The sequence below is a fragment of the Nylanderia fulva genome, unplaced genomic scaffold (assembly GCF_048542155.1).
Source record: "Nylanderia fulva isolate GAGA-0341 unplaced genomic scaffold, ASM4854215v1 Scaffold361, whole genome shotgun sequence".
NCBI classification, from domain to species: domain Eukaryota; kingdom Metazoa; phylum Arthropoda; class Insecta; order Hymenoptera; family Formicidae; genus Nylanderia; species Nylanderia fulva.
This window is the reverse complement of record NW_028190435.1, coordinates 1-17605: the sequence shown is the minus strand read 5'-3', so window position 1 is coordinate 17605 and position 17605 is coordinate 1. Positions and strand designations below refer to the sequence as shown.

The 17605-nt window shown below is 25.7% G+C and overlaps 3 protein-coding genes and 1 long non-coding RNA gene across 6 annotated transcripts in view; 1 reads left to right on the top strand and 3 right to left on the bottom strand.

The window, feature by feature from the left end:
* The window catches only part of LOC114945146 (uncharacterized), a 57807-nt gene extending 46021 nt beyond the window's left edge, over positions 1-11786 (bottom strand). The window contains exon 1 of the mRNA XM_085485368.1: positions 11440-11786. Coding sequence (XP_085341494.1) covers positions 11440-11603 — 164 coding nt within the window. The 5' untranslated portion in view covers positions 11604-11786. The remainder of the gene's footprint in view (positions 1-11439) is intronic.
* LOC146722148 (uncharacterized) lies at positions 5077-6822 on the top strand. The gene is made up of 2 exons (XR_014925317.1): positions 5077-6335; positions 6414-6822. It is a non-coding gene; the product is annotated as an uncharacterized LOC146722148 (long non-coding RNA).
* Positions 7879-9744, bottom strand: LOC146722147 (uncharacterized). The gene is made up of 5 exons (XM_085485373.1): positions 9556-9744; positions 9016-9463; positions 8770-8847; positions 8520-8631; positions 7879-8328 (listed from the first exon to the last, which is right to left on the bottom strand). The coding sequence occupies exons 1-3, from the start codon at positions 9600-9602 to the stop codon at positions 8839-8841; spliced, it is 504 nt and encodes a 167-aa protein (XP_085341499.1). The 5' UTR covers positions 9603-9744; the 3' UTR covers positions 7879-8328; positions 8520-8631; positions 8770-8838.
* An 864-nt stretch (positions 11787-12650) lies between the features above and the next one.
* LOC114939458 (uncharacterized) lies at positions 12651-14856 on the bottom strand. 3 transcript variants are annotated; one of them, XR_014925318.1, is made up of 6 exons: positions 14483-14856; positions 13941-14388; positions 13695-13825; positions 13427-13559; positions 13080-13242; positions 12651-12880 (listed from the first exon to the last, which is right to left on the bottom strand). XR_014925318.1 is itself a non-coding variant. In XM_085485374.1 (6 exons), the coding sequence occupies exons 1-5, from the start codon at positions 14764-14766 to the stop codon at positions 13150-13152; spliced, it is 1089 nt and encodes a 362-aa protein (XP_085341500.1). In that variant the 5' UTR covers positions 14767-14856; the 3' UTR covers positions 12651-12880; positions 13121-13149. The 3 variants fall into 3 exon arrangements, 2 of the variants coding, with proteins under 2 accessions (XP_085341500.1, XP_029169597.2); XM_085485374.1 differs by having other exon boundaries at positions 13121-13242; XM_029313764.2 differs by having other exon boundaries at positions 12651-13242.
* Between the last annotated feature and the right edge of the window lie 2749 nt (positions 14857-17605).

Genomic DNA, 17605 nt, shown 5'->3' with positions numbered 1-17605 from the left:
TCTATGTAAAAACATCGTTCATTTTCTAAATTATTCATAACGTTGTAAACAATTAAAATATTATCTTAATCATATGAAAATTTTTATAATAAAAAATTATATATGTATGCGTATAATAAAAAAAGAAAGATTATCGAAAAATAATGATAATGTCGAATCTAATATATAACTATACTTACATTTTTGATTTCCAAAATATACAGATTACAGTGTAAACATCTATTAAATCGCAACGTAGACCAAGTCTTCTAGCCACGTTATGATAACACAGGTATTACAAAGTAAATATGGTCAAGATATTGTATATACAGCAATATCTTGACCATATTTACTTTGTAATACCTGTGCCAGGTATAATACAGAACAAATTGATCAAAGCGAGAGAATATTAAGAACAATATATAATATATACATATTTGGCCCATAATTATATATATTATAATCTCTAATAACTTACATAATCTATACAAATCCATTTGATATCTTTGAGTGAAAATGGGGAGATACATGCTCGAAAATTCAAGATGCTAAATATATATTCCTGGAGTGTATCCATAATCTGCGTACTTTCTGTTTCATCCCAATGATTATCTTCAATATTGTTGCTTTTCCAATAGGAAAAAGTTTCTTCAGACGTGGAGAATATCGAATGGTTTGGATGCTTCAATCTGAGACATTTCAGTACCTCTTGTGCGATTGTATCCAATGATGCACTTACAATCGTGTAACATACATCTTTTCGAGGTTGAATACGTTGTGCTATGAAAGTACATGTTTCTTCCAAAAGCTGTTCTCTTTCAGATTTCTGTATATATCTGTCTAACTCATTTCGTATCGAAGATATCTTCTCATAGTGAGACATTTCTATATTGCAAAATTTTTGGATTGAATTTCGATCAATTTTCCTAAAAAATTTATATATATTAAATTATTAACTAATGAATAAATACAATAAATTTGTAATAATAGTAACATTATAATATATATGAATATTCTACTGTGGAAATTGTGTTAACAAGCATTTAATCTCCTCAATATAAAACATACATTTCAGCACATTTATAGGCTTACGTGTACGTCTAAAAACAAGTTCATTTTCATTCAAACGATTTGCATATTCATCGAATTTATCACTGAATTTCTTTACATAATCGAATTCCAATACTACATTATTAATTAAATCATTGAAATAATTTTGATTTGATATTTTATCGTAATAATAATCATGAAAAAGAATTAGAGACAAATAATTTCGCAATTGTGTCGCAGAATTTATGCCTATTGTGACAAAGTTTAGGTTTTCTCCATCCTTTGTTTTTTTAAGAACATCATATTTTTTCTTTGCATAGGGCCATTTAAAATACGACCATAAAATATTTAAATAAATTTTTGATAATGATTCTTAGTCTTGTGTCGAGATTAATTTAAAATTAGCTGGATAAAGATCCTAAAAAGATAAGGATCCCTTATAAAAGGGATACATCATATGTATTTATATTTTTATTTATAAATTTTTATCGCTTTACTGTCTATTTTAAATATTCTTGTGTGCTATGATTCTTAACCAAAATTATTTGAATATTATTTTAGATAAATAATATAGTAAAGGTAGTACTTTTTTTTATCTACTTGTAAGATGCAGATATAAAGATAATACATATTTTTATTATCTATATGCAGATAAGATGACGCCACAGTTCTTCTATTTAATTTTATTTAGATAACACACAGCAAACTTTGATGATAGTAAACAATGTAATTGCACAAGTCATTTTTCAAATTAATAAATTTTTTAAAGTATACAATTCGAAGCATGAGTATATTTATGTCACTTTTTTTTATACTTTAATCAAAAATAGAAAATATATAATAGTCAATTTTAATTTGTAATTAAATTTATATTTTAATGTGCTTATGTGTATGTATGTAATTAAATATATTGAAGAATACACATTATAATAAATAAACCAAGTTACTTTTATGTTGTATTTTTAATAATTAAATCTAAAAAAAAATTATTGAACGACTGAATATTTTTTGACCGATATATATATATAGGCTAATTAATATTTATTTAATTAATTACACAACGTTTCAAATAATTTTTGTTATTCTCAAGTGTTACTGTTGGATAAGTGTGCGAAGGACCAAAATTATATGGTCGAAACATTGTGTGATTAATTAAATAAACATCAATTGACGAATGTCGGTGGAAAAATATTTGGTCTTTTAATTTTTAAGAGCCGAAAATTAAGAATAACTATCAGTATATTATATTTAACGTTTACATTCCATATATATATATATATATATATATATATAAATATATATATATATGTTTATGTATATTATATATGTATATTTATAACGCGGTAGAGTTTGCCAAAATTATTGAGCAATAGAAAAAAATGAAAGCGAATATTTTAATATGCAACATAAATGCAACATATCTAATTTTTCTAATATTTTGTATTTATTATATATTTATAATATACGTTCTTCGCAGGAGTGATATACATTGTGCGACAGACGTTAATGAGACAAAATAACAAAAAGATTTACAAACCACAAGAATTACTTTTGAGATAACTTTTTTTCCAAGAACTTGTCATATTTGGCTGCATAACGCAATTGCTTGCACACGCATCGAAAGTTAATGATATCTTCAATAGTGAGTACGTTATCGTTGAGAATGTAGCTTATCATCTCCTCTGGTAAGCACGTTATCTTCCAATCAGACATTATGAGAACCGAAACACAAAAAGGGAATGTAAATTAAAGTAATTGCAATAAACTATTCGCGTAATTCCTTGTTTTTTGCAGTACACGAAATGAGTCTGCCGATTACAAAGAACACAGATGTGTGTTTGATGTACACGAGAGACGTTTTCCACACTGTAGACGTTCTGTTCTTTATTATAAAATTTGACCTTAAATTTTAAAGCATTATTGCTTGTTTTCACTAAGATATAGGTATAAGAACTTGCCACGGCATGCGCAGAAAATGTAATTTAGAACTAGCAAACCGTTTCTTCCTATGCGTTTGAAAGAACGTGGTAAATAATTTATTTATTATTTATTTTGTTATCATTTTTTATTTATTTATTGTTCTCTATATAAGCTTAATTAAAATAATAAATTTTTTTCAAATTTATCAGTTATTTCAAATTTTACTAATTTTTATGTATTTATATTTTGTATTATTTAAGATTAATTAATTATTTCATTTCAAATTATCAATTATTATATTAAATTTTACCAATAATATTCATGTATTTATATTTTACAGTTTAAAACTCCAGTGTTGTGCATTGTCAAAATTTCTCGATAAGAGAGAAAGAGAAAAAGAGAGATTTACTTTTTTTTTTATATGCAATCTTTACAGATAAAATTCTCAGCTAAAATAAAATCGTCGACTTACAATACAAATATTTAATAATTGATGTATGTACATAGTTTATATAAGACTATTCTATAAAATTATGTAGTTTTATTTGTGCGTATATACGGGGTGTATATATTCTAGAAATATAAATTCTATAAGAATATAAAAACTCCATGGATTAAATGCAAATTCAAAATGAAAAGATTATGCCACTTCATCGCGGATGTTTGTGAATAAATCTCAGTTCGAGATTTTAATTTTTATGTTTCCCTCTGATCCCCCTAAAAAGTTGTAAAAAAGCAAAGTATATCGGTCCTAAAGTTACTGAATCGGGAACTTAGGAATTAAAATAGAGATTCTAAAATTGAGAATCAAGTTGAGATTTATTCCTAAATAGTTTTATTGTAAGCACTATGCAAATTCCGTGCTTCGTGCACAATTATAAGACATAGGGGAAAAATTAATTTTTCTTATCTAACGCACAAACCTTCGCCTTCGGCTCGCATATCCTTGTTTATTTCTAGACTAACTTTCTTATTCATTAAGTATATTTGTTTATTTATTTTTCAAAAGTTTATATTAATCACTAAAAAAAACTAAATAATAATATTTATATTTATCGGTTTTTCATTTATTCTTTTGGTAGCTTTTTGAGAGGTGCAGAGATATTATGAAAAAAAATTGAAATAAATATCACATTAATTTAAAAGAATTATTTATCTTATAAAATTTGTCGCAAATCTTGCTTTTTAGAATGACCTTAAATGTATTTTATATCCAAGTGTGGAGTATATTTGCTGTTCTAGGCATGTGTGTTTCAATTATGTTTTTTTCATATCTTCAGATATACAATATATAAAAAATTTGGTATAAGTCTTTGTACAATTATCTGATTTTAATATATTTTCTGAAATAGAATAAGAAGGCCGCACACTTGAAACATTATGTATAAATTTCTTTATGCATTATTCTTATATGATATATCACATATGTATCGATAGATAATAGGATGTAATTTTTCATCACAGATATCGCATGCTCCACGTTGTTTGTTATACCTTCTAAAATAATGCCACGTCCATTGAAGAGATTTTCTGCATAATTGATACGATGAAAACATTCTTCGTTAATAGTTATGTTAAACTTTGTTATGATTTATATTTCATTAAATTTATGTTCTTCTTTTGATTGTCTAACGAAATAAGTTAAAATATTTCAATTCACATCATGATAAATGCGCCGCATAATAAAATCAAAGAATGAATTTATAAATTTAAAAAATACAGCGCAGACATTTAATTTAATGTTCAGATTTTTAATTTTAGTTTAATTAAATTTGTTCAAATTTATTTCAATATATAAATACAAATAAATTAATACAAATTGTCGCTCGTATATTGAAAACAAAGTGATAAATATAAGGCCAACTTATCGAGCTGAATATTCGAGATGTTCAGTCAACTACCATTTATTACATGTATAAATTATAAAACTACAGTCATTATATTATATTAAAACTAACGCAAATTAACGCAAATTACAATCATTCTATAAACGTTTCGACCGCACGCGGTCTTCTTCAGTATAATTATTGAAAAATAAATTCTTACAATTCACATGATATCGAAATTTAATTATAGTTATTCAGAATCGAGAGTTTTTGAGCAATTAACGCGTGTTTCAATCCGTCCTGTCCAACAATGTTCGCCTCGATATGATCTCTGACCAATTATTGCAGACCTGGTTATGCAAGATCTTGAGGATACAGTTCTCAAAGCGTTGAATTTGGAATGTTTGTTTTATTTTCGTTATGTGGATGACATAATAGTGGCCACCTCTACGACTAATATGACTCAGATTGTGAATAATTTTAACAACTATCATGAAAGACTTAAATTCACGGTCGAACAAGAGGTTAATCATAGCTTGAATTTCTTAGATTTATCACTTAAAATTATTAATAACAAAATATATATAGACTGGTATCAAAAAGAAACCTTCTCAGGAAGGACGTTATCATTTTATTCAAACCACCCATTATGCCACAAAATTGGAATAATATATAACCTTGTAGACAGATGTCTATTGCTATCACATCCACTATTTTTTAATAAAAATTTGGAGTTAATTATTAATATACTCAGAAGCAATGGTTACCCTCTTGATCTGATTTTTAACAAAATTAATCATCGGATAGAACACATCATATCTAAGGGGAGCATTTTAGAGAGACAGGCCAACATAGAAAGGACAAAAAGTATAAGAAATGACTCGGTTAATAAAAAATTCTTTGTCATTCCGTATATAGATAGGATCTCAGAAATGATTGTTTCCTCGGTGAAAAATAAAAATTGTATGGTAGGGTATAGATGTCTCAACAAACTGGATAATATTATTAAAGCACAGAAAGATAAAACTAAACATCCATGCAATTCGAATGTGGTTTATAAGATCAGTTGCAATAATTGTAATGCATCTTATGTAGGCCAAACAAAGAGGCAATTGCAGACGCGAATAAAAGAACATAAAAATAATATTAGGTTGGACTCAACGAAACATTCAGTAATTTCTGAACACATAATAAATGAACATCATACTTTTAATTGGGACAATGTTAAGATCATGGACAACGAAAATAATTATTATAAAAGACTCATTTCTGAGATGCTACATATCAAGGAACAAAAAAATGGACTAAATTTAAACAAAGATACTGAGTTACTTAGCGAGTCGTATTTTGATATTTTGGATATATTAGCGAACAATAAATAATAATAGGACAAATAGGACATTAACGAGTAAAACATAGATATTAGATCATATATAAACACGCACGCTCTCCAATCAAGTAGAGTTTAAAATGAGCTGTCTTTCTGTATTGTTGGTTTGTTAAGTGTCATCCTTAATAACTGTTAATAAGTAGCAAAATTGTCAAGAAGAACGATGATAGGTAAGCATACTACCAATTGTAGGGGATATATATTATAATTTGGACATACGTTGATCGGTAATTTTTTATTAATCGCAGCGCCTACGGTACGGGTTAATTTCTCGCATATTAACGATGAAATCATCCGAGATCTGAACAAAATCAGAGATCATATCGAGGCGAACATTGTTGGACAGGACGGATTGAAACACGCGTTAATTGCTCAAAAACTCTCGATTCTGAATAACTATAATTAAATTTCGATATCATGTGAATTGTAAGAATTTATTTTTCAATAATTATACTGAAGAAGACCGCGTGCGGTCGAAACGTTTATAGAATGATTGTAATTTGCGTTAATTTGCGTTAGTTTTAATATAATATAATGACTGTAGTTTTATAATTTATACATGTAATAAATGGTAGTTGACTGAACATCTCGAATATTCAGCTCGATAAGTTGGCCTTATATTTATCACTTTGTTTTAAATACAAATATTTATATGAATTATTAGTATCGTTACGACATTATTTATAATATGAAATATATTTCACTCTTTCTTCCTCTTTCCCTCTCTACCTATCTTTCTTTCTTTTTAATAAATAATGTACAACTTTTAAGAATTTCGAAAATTTTATGTAGTTTACTCGCGCGTATATACGGGGTGTAAACTATTATATAACGTGATATAGAGGATTATATATTGTTTAAATCGCTCGATCACTGAAGAAACATATTTGTAAAATTAATAAATTTATTTTTGAAAAATAAAGTACAAGATGAGTGTCCTAACAGAAGTTTAAAAGAAACGGAAATTAAAGTGTTACATTTTAATGACATTAAATGTGTTCTGTGCCCAAATGCGGAGTACATTTGCTGTCTCATTACTAAGCATGTGTTTTTCAATTATGTGTTTTTTATATTTTCAGATATATAAAAAATTTGTCTTTTATTAAACATTGTTGTTTATTAATATACCTGTTTTTACTTAAACAAATGCAACAATATCGTCGACAAACGTTTCAAAATATTAGATATTAATAAATGGTAAATTTTAATTATGTTTAATTTTGCATATACTTAAAGTATTAAAAAGATGTTCATAAATTAATTAATTTTTCTAAATTTTTAATTTTTATAAATTTTACTGCACTAATTCAAATTCTTGCAATTACAATTTTTCTTATTTTAATGTTTATATTAATTAATACAATAAATAAAGCAGAGAACAATAAATATATTTTATTCGTCGTTGATTCTCAATTGATATTGCATACAAAAATGGGACATAGTATTTCTCTACAGAAGTCGAACATATACGTGTATATACATGTATATGTCAATATAACATCTGTCTATTATGTTGGTCCATGCAACTATGGCATATTTTACGTTTTTATTTATTTGTGCTACTATTTGAAACGAAATATAAGACACAAACTGTAAAATTTGTACTTTAATTGATTTTTTGTGAATAAATGTTTGAATAAACACTTAACCACGTTAAATTATAAAAAATTGTAAATTATACATATTGTTATTTAAAAGAATTGTTATCTAAAAGAATCTCACAACGTTCAATATTTTTACAATTGTATATATATTATATACTAATATGCGATTGTTAGTGCGCGGATGTACTTTACTCATATTGTACTCATATTTCTTAAAACATGATGACAAAAATAGACACAGATGCAGGCTCATATACTACTCAAAACACGGACATATTATGATATCTTGAAACTGTTTGCAAAATACGTCATTATGAGTATATATAAATATGCTCAAATTAATATAATTACTCACATTTTGCATCATATGTATATATAACTTGCATTCATAATACCCTATCATCATAATATGATTACAAAACATACAATACATTTTAATCATATCAGAAGATCTTATATAATGTTCTATTTAATTATCTTCATATAAAAGCCATTTTCTTATTATATATATGTGTGCCCTTATAAATGCGTCAACGATATTTGTTGTGAACTCCAACATCTAAAAAAATTAATTAAACATGAATATATAGACGACATGTAAACAAAAATGTAATTATAAATTAAAAAATAAGAGATTGCACATTTCTCTTCTTCCTATACATATTTAGTGTAATTTATTGGTTCTTTGTAATTTTACAACTATATTAATAACTTAAAATTATTAGAAGTAATAAATAAGTAATTTTCAACCTTTCTAATTATTAAGACTGGTCGCCAATTTAATCTATTATCAGTAAGCCAATTCGGGTAATCCTCGTTTGTTATGTAAAAATTTCGTGCATTTTTTAAATTATTCGTGACGCTGTAAACAATTAAAATATTACTTTAATCATTATGAACATTTTTATAATAAAAAATTATATATGCATGCGTATAATAAAAAAAGAAAGATTATTGAGAAATAATAATAATGTCAATTCTAATATATATTTATACTTACAATTCTGGTTTCCAGAATATATAGAATTCATTTTCAATATCTAGTACATCGCAACGTAGACCAAGTCTTCTAGCCACCCTATGAAATATTGTATATACAATGATATCTTTACCAAATTTACTTTGTAAAACCTGTGCCAGGTATAATACAGGATAAATTGATCAAAACGAGAGAATATTAAGAACAATATATAATATATACATATATGGCCCATAATTATATATATTATAATCTCTAATAACTTACATAATCTATACAAATCCATTTGATATCTTCGGGTGGAAATGAGGAGATACATGCTCGAAAATTCAAGATGCTAAATATATATTTCTGGAGTGTATCCATAATCTGCGTACTTTCTGTTTCATCCCAATGATTATCTGCGATATTGTTGGTTTTCCAATAGGAAAAAGTTTCTTCAGAAGTGGAGAATATCGAATGGTTCGGATGCTTCACTCTGAGACAATTCAGTACCTCTTGTGCGATTGAATCCAATGATGCACTTACATTTGTGTAACATACATCTTTTTGAACTTGAATATATTTTGCCACGAAAGTACAAATTTCTTCCAAAAGCTGTTCTCTTTCAGGTTTCTTTATATATCTGTCCAACTCATTTCGTATCGAAGATAGCTTTTCATAGTGAGACATTTCTATATTGCAAAATTCTTGGATTGAATTGCGATCAATTTTCCTAAAAAATTTATATATATTAAATTATTAACTAATGAATAAATACAATAAATTGTAATAATAGTAGCATTATAATATATATGAATATCCTACTGTGGAAATTGTGTTAACAAGCAGTTAATCTCTTCAATATAAAACATACATTTCAGCACATTTATAGGCTTACGTGTACGTCTAAGAACAAGTTTATTTTCATTCAAACATTTTGCACATTCAACGAAATCATCACTGAATTTTTTTACATAATAGAATTCCAATACTACATTATTATAATTAAATTATTGAAATAATTTTGATTTGATATTTTATTGTAATAATAATCATGAAAAAGAATTAGAGACAAATAATTTCGCAATTGTGTCGCAGAACTTATGCCTATTGTGACAAAGTTTAGGTTTTCTCCATCCTTTGTTTTTTTAAGAACATCATATTTTTTCTTTGCATAGGGCCATTTAAAATACGACCATAAAATATTTTAATAAATTTTTGATAATGATTCTTAGTCTTGTGTCGAGATTAATTTAAAATTAGCTGGATAAAGATCCTAAAAAGATAAGGATCCCTTATAAAAGAGATACAACAATATATGTATTTATATTTTTATTTATAAATTTTTATCGTATTTCTGTCTACTTTAAGTATTCTTATGTGCTATGATTCTAAACCAAATTTATCTTAAAATTATTCTAGATAAATAATATAGTAAAGGTAGTACTTTTTTTTATCTACTTGTAAGATGCAGATAAAAAGATAATACATATTTATATTATCTATATGCAGATAAGACGACGCCACAGTTCTTCCATTTAATTTTATTTAGATAACACACAGCAAACTTTGATGATAGTAAACAATATGATTGCACAAATAATTTTTCAAATTAATAAATTTTTTGAAGTAGACAATTCAAAGCATGAGTATATATATATGTCATTTCTTTTTGTATTTTAATCAGAAAAAGAAAGTATATATAAGTTAATTTTAATTTGTAATTTAATTTATACTTTTCACATTTTGATTTCAATATGTATATTGCATAATTTTATAAGTGTATTCTGTATGCAGTTAATAAACATTAATGTGCCTATGTATATGTATGTATAAATTAAGTTTTTTTTAATATTTTGTAGAACAATTTGTTCGAAAGCATATTTACAAACAATGTCGACTGTGCTTATATATGTCACTTGGCATGTTTTTAATTTTAGAAAGATTTTATTGCGATTTCAATGCTATTTATGAAAAAGGGCCGATAGAAAAATATCAAATCTGTTTGTTTCTATCACGAATATATATCATATATATAATTTTTATATTTAAAAATGCAATTAAATATATTGAAGAATACACATTATAATAAATAAACCAAGTTACTTTTATGTTGTATTTTTAATAATAAAATCTAAAAAAAAATAATATAATGACAGAATATTTTTCGACATATATATATATAGGCTGATTAATATTTATTTAATTAATCACACAACGTTTCATATAATTTTTGTTATTCTCAAGTGTTACTGTTAAGTGTGCGAAGGACCAAAATTATATCGTCGAAACACCGTGGTCGAAACGTTGTGTGATTAATTAAATAAACATCAATTGACGAATGTTGGTTGAAAAATATTTGGTCTTTTAATTCTTGACAGCCGAGAATTAAGAATTCTTATTAGTATATTATATTTAACGTTTACATTTCATATATATATATATATATATATGTATTTTTATATTATACATTTATATATATATAATGTAGGTAGAGTTGCTAAAATTATTGAGCAATGTTTGCAAATTGAGAAAAAAACGAAAGCGAATAATTTAATATGCAACATAAATGCAACATATCTATTTTTTTTGAATATTTTTTATTATATATTTATTTATAATATACGTTCTTCGCAGAAGTGATATACATTGTGCGACAGGCGTTAATGAGACAAAATAACAAAAAGATTTACAAACCACAAGAATTACCTTTGAGATAACTTTTTTTCCAAGAACTTGTCATATTTGGCTGCATAACGAAATTGCTTGCACACGCATCGAAAGTTGATGATATCTTCAATAGTGAGTACATTATCGTTGAGTATGTGGCTTATCATCTCCTCTGGTAAGCACGTTATCTTATAATCAGACATTATGAGAAACAAAACACAAAAAAGGAATATAAATTAATTGATTGCAATATATTATTCGCGTAATTAATCCCTTGCTTTTCGCAGTACACGAAATGCGTCTGCCGATTACAAAGAGCACAGATGTGTGTTTGATGTACACGAGAGACGTTTTCCACACTGCAGACGTTTTGCTCTTTATTATTAAATTTGACCTTAAAATTTTAAAGTATTATTACTAATTTTCAATAAGATACAGGTATATAAGGACTTGGCACGGCATGCGCAGAAAATGTAATTTAGAACTAGCAAATTTACCATTTCTTCCTATGCACTAGTATAATAGAACGTGGTAAATAATTCATTTATTATTTAATTTATTATCACTATTTATTTATTTATTGTTCTTTTTATTATTTAAGCTTAATTAAAATAATATATTTTTCAAATTTGTCAATTATTTTAAATTTCACTAATTTTCATGTATTTATATATATTATGTAATATTTAAGTTTAATGAAAATAATATCATTTAAATTATTAATTATTTTATTAAAATTTACTAATTTTAATATATTTATTTTTACACTTTACAACTGCAGTGCTGTGCATTGTGTCAACTTTTTATTTTAATTTGGAGTTTTAATAATTTTGTGAAAATCATGGATAAGAGAGAAATATGGATCGCAAATAATGAGTTTGGAACAAAAATGAAAAAATACTTTTACCTAACGCGTGACGGTTATTTTTTGTTCAAAATACAAAATTTGACAAATTTTTGCACAGCAATTTTAGATTTGCATGAATTTGCAATAAATTTGCAATTATACTAATATCATACAAAATCTAATATCATTTATAAGCTTTTATCGTCCCTTTCAATACAAAAAAATTATGTATACTTGAAAATATAAAAATCATTGTCTTTTATTAACGTACCTATTTATACTTATACAAATGCAACACACTATCGATTATATAAGTTTCAAAATAATAGATATTAATAGATGGCAAATTTATTACGTCATATTTTGCATATACTTAAAGTGTTAAAAAAAGTTATTAAATTAATTAATTTATTTATTTTAAGATTTATTAATTTTTTTGCACCAATTCAAATTGTTGCAGTCACAAAATTTTCTTACTTTATTATTTATGATAATTTATACAATAAATATCGCAGAAAAATAATAGATATGTTTTATTCATCGTTGATTCTCAATTGTCGAACATGTATGTATATATGTATATGTCAATAACATCCTATTATCTATTATGTTGGTCCGAATCTGTAAATTGATCTGTAAGTGGATTATATATTATGATAATTTCTACAGCATATTTCACGTTTTCATTTATGTGTTCTACTATTTAAAATAAGACAGAAACTGTAAAATTTTTACTTTGATTTTTTGTGAATAAATGTCTCAATAAACACTTAATTCAAGTTAATATAGAAAATTGTAAATTATACATAATTGTTATCTGAAAATATCTCACAATGCCCTTTATTTTTACAATGGTATATGTTATACACTAACTAGCGATTATGTTAGGGCGCGTATGTTTTTTACATATTACAATTCACTTTGGAACTAATCCCAAATTGCTTATTTTGTCCCGATATAAACAATTCAACAAAATCTTTTATCATGTCCAACATCTGAAAAAGTTAATTAAACATGAATAAAGATTAAATGTAAACAAGGATCTAATTATAAATTAAAAAATGAGAAATGTACATTTCTCTTCTTTCTATACACATAAAATGTAATTTATTAATTCCTTGTCAATTTACAAATATATTAATAACTTAAAATTAATAGAAGTAATAAATAAGTTTTAACCTGTTCAGTTCTTATTTCGATGACGTCATGATGTGTACAAGACTTGTAATCTGGTAGATAATCATGAAGACAATTCGGGAAATTCTCGTCTTTTATATAAAAACATCGTGCATTTTCGAAATTATTCGGGACGCTGTAAACAATTAAAATTTTATCTTAATCATATAAAAATAAAAATAAAAAATTATATACGTATGCGTATAATAAGAAAAGAAAAATTATCGAGAAATAATGACAATGTCGATTCTAAATATATATCTATACTTACAATTCTGGTTTCCAAAATACACAGAATCGATTAAAAACCTGTAGTACATCGCAACGTAGACCAAGCCTTCTAGCCACGCTATGAAATATTGCATATACAATGATATCTTGACCATATTTGGTTTGTAAAACCTGAGCCAGGTATAATACAGAACAAATTGATCAAAGCGAGAGAATATTAAGAACAGTATATAATATATACATATATGGTCCATAATTATATATATTATAATCTCTAATAACTTACATAATCTATACAAATCCATTTGATATCTTCGGGTGCAAATGAGGAGATACATGCTCGAAAGTTCAAGATGCTAAATATATATTCCTGGAGTGTATCCATAATCTGCGTACTTTCTGTTTCATCCCAATGATTATCTTTGATATTATTGTTTTTCCAATAGGAAAAAATTTCACGAGACGTGGAGAATATCGAATGGTTCGGATGCTTTACTTTGAGACAATTCAATACCTCTTGTGCAATTGTATCCGATGATGCACTTACATTCGTGTAACATACATCTTTTCGAGGTTGAATACCTTGTGCTATGAAAGTACATGTTTCTTCCAAAAGCTGTTCGCTTTCAAGTTTCTTTATATATCTGTCCAACTCATTTCGTATCGAAGATAGCTTCTCATAGTGAGACATTTCTATATTACAAAATTCTTGGATTGAATTGCAATCAATTTTCCTAAAAAATTTATACATATTAAATTATTAATTAATGAATAAATACAATAAAAATTGTAATAATAGTAGCATTATAACATATATGAAGATCATACTGTGGAAATTGTGTTAACAAGCATTTAATCTCCTCAATATAAAACATATATTTCAGCACATTTATAGGCTTATGTATACGTTTAAAAACAAGTAGATTTTCATTCAAACGGTTTGCATATTTATCGATATTACCACTGAATTTTTTTACATCATCGAATTCCAATACTACATTATTAATTGAGTCATCGAAATAATTTTGATTTGATTTTTTATTGTAATAATAATCATGAAAAAGAATTAGAGACAAATAATTTCGCAATTGTGTCGCAGAATTTATGCCCATTGTAACAAAGTTTATGTTTTCTTCATTTTCTTCTTTTTTAAGTCTTTCATATCTTTTCTTCGTAAAGGGCCATCTGAAATATGACCATAAAATATTGTAATAAATATTTGATAATGATACTTAGTGTTGTGTCAAGATTATTTTAAAACTAGCTGGATAAAGGTGAGATAAAAGTATGAAAATTCATCTTAGATAGGATAAAGATGATTTTGTTTTAAGTATATCTAGATAAAAGATATAATTATATGACGAATTATTTAGATAATTGTTTAGATAATAATTTTTAAGGCTGTTTATGTAAACACAGTTATACAAAAAATATAAATTATAAAACGGATACAACAATATATTTATATTTTTATTTATAAATTTTTATCGCTTTTCTGTCTACTTTAAGTATTCTTATGTGCTATGATTCTAAACCAAAATTATTTGAATATTATTTTAGATAAATAATATAGTAAAAGTAGTACTTTTTTTTTATCTACTTGTAAGATGCAAATATAAAAGATAATACATATTTTTATTATCTATATGCAGATAAGATGACGCCATAGTTTTTCTATTTCATTTTATTTAGATAACACACAGCAAACTTTGATGATAGTAAACAATGTGATTGCACAAGTAATGTTTCAAATTAATAAATTTTTTGAAGTATACAATTTAAAGCATGAGTACATGTATGTCAATTCTTTTTATACTTAAATAAACTTATAGAAAAATTAAAATATGTAACATTCAATATTAATTTGTAATAAATTTATACTTGGATGAATAACATTTGTTTTAAATTTATTTTTTAACTACATATTCTTAAAAGTATATTAAAACTATATTTTCAAATTTTGATTTTAATATGTATATTTCGTAATTCTATACGTGTACTCGTATTCTATATGGAATTAGTAAACATTAATGTGCGTGTGTGTATGTATGTATATATTAGGTTTCTTTTTAAATATTTTGTACAATAATTTTTTCAAAAGCATATTTACATACAATGTCGACTGTGCTTATATATGTTACTTGGCACGTTTTTACTTTTATAAAAATTTTATTGTGAATTCAATGCTATTTATAAAAAAGAACCGATAGAAAAATATCAAATCTGTTTGTTTTTATCACAAATATATATTATATATATAATTTTTATATTTAAAAATGCAATTAAATATATTGAAGAATACACATTATAATAAATAAACCAAGTTACTTTTATGTTGTATTTTTAATAATTAAATTTAAAAAAAAATTATTTAATGACTGAATATTTTTCGACCGATATATATATAGGCTAATTAATATTTATTTAATTAATCACACAACGTTTCTTATAATTTTTGTTATTCTCAAATGTTACTGTTAAGTGTGCGAAGGACCAAAATTATATGGTCGAAACACCGTGGTCAAAACATTGTGTGATTAATGAAATAAACATCAATTGACAAATGTCGGTTGAAAAATATTTGGTCTTTTAATTTATGACAGCCGAAAGTTAAGAGTTCTTATCAGAATATTATATTTAACGTTTACATCCATATATATATATATATATATATATATATATATATATATATGTATATGTATATTATATATGTATATATATAACGGGTAGAGTTTGCCAAAATTATTGAGCAATAGAAAAAATGAAAGCGAATAATTTAATATGCAACATATCTAATTTTTCTAATATTTTGTATTTGTTATATATTTATAATATACGTTCTTCGCAGAAGTGATATACATTGTGCGACAGGCGTTAATGAGACAAAATAACAAAAAGATTTACAAATCACAAGAATTACTTCTGAAATAACTTTTTTTCCAAGAACTTGTTATATGTGGTTGCTGCATAACGAAATTTCTTGCACACGCATCGAAAGTTAATGATATCTTCAATAGTGATAACATTATAGCCGAGAATGATGGCTATGATCTTTTCTGGTAAGCTCGTTATCTTACAATCAGACATTATGAAAAACGAAACACATAAAAGGAATATAAATTAAAGTGATTGCAATATACTTTTTGCGTAATTAATTCCTTGCTCTTTGCAGTACACGAAATGAGTCTGCCGATTACAAAGAGCACAGATGTGTGTTTGATGTACACGAGAGACGTTTCCACACTACGGACGGTCTGTTCTTTATTATTAAATTTGACCCCAAATTTTATAGTCTTATTGCTTGTTTTCACTAAGATACAGGTATAAGAATTTGTCACGGCATACGCAGAAAATGTAATTAAGAACTAGTAAAAATTACAACTTTTTTCTGTGCACTTGAAAGATAGAACGTGGTAAATAATTTATCTCTAAAAACTCACTTTTAAAAAAAGGTACAAAAAGGCGACCAGTTAAGGGCACGCCATTAACAAAAATTATCCATTGCAAACCCATGTAGAATCCTATTCTATTGCAAACCCATGTAGAATCCTATGAAAAATTAATCATTGCAAACCCATGTAGAATCCTAGGCAAAATGAACCATTGCAAACCCATGTAGAATCGTACCCATTGCAAACCTATGTAGAATCCTATGAAAAATTAACCATTGCAAACCCATGTAGAATTGTATTAAAAATTATCCATTGCAAACTTATGTAGAATCCTACATTGCAAACCCATGTACAATGGACTTGGCATCTTGTTTATCTTTTCTTTAAAAGATAAGTTTTTTATGGTACGATTCTACATTTGCAAATTTAAATTTTTACTGATTCATTATACGACTCTATATATGTCTGCAACTTTAATTTTCCACTGGTACAAGTTTCTATTTTCACTTGGCGCAATTTTTTTTATTTCATTACATTTGTTACGATTGTACATGGGTTT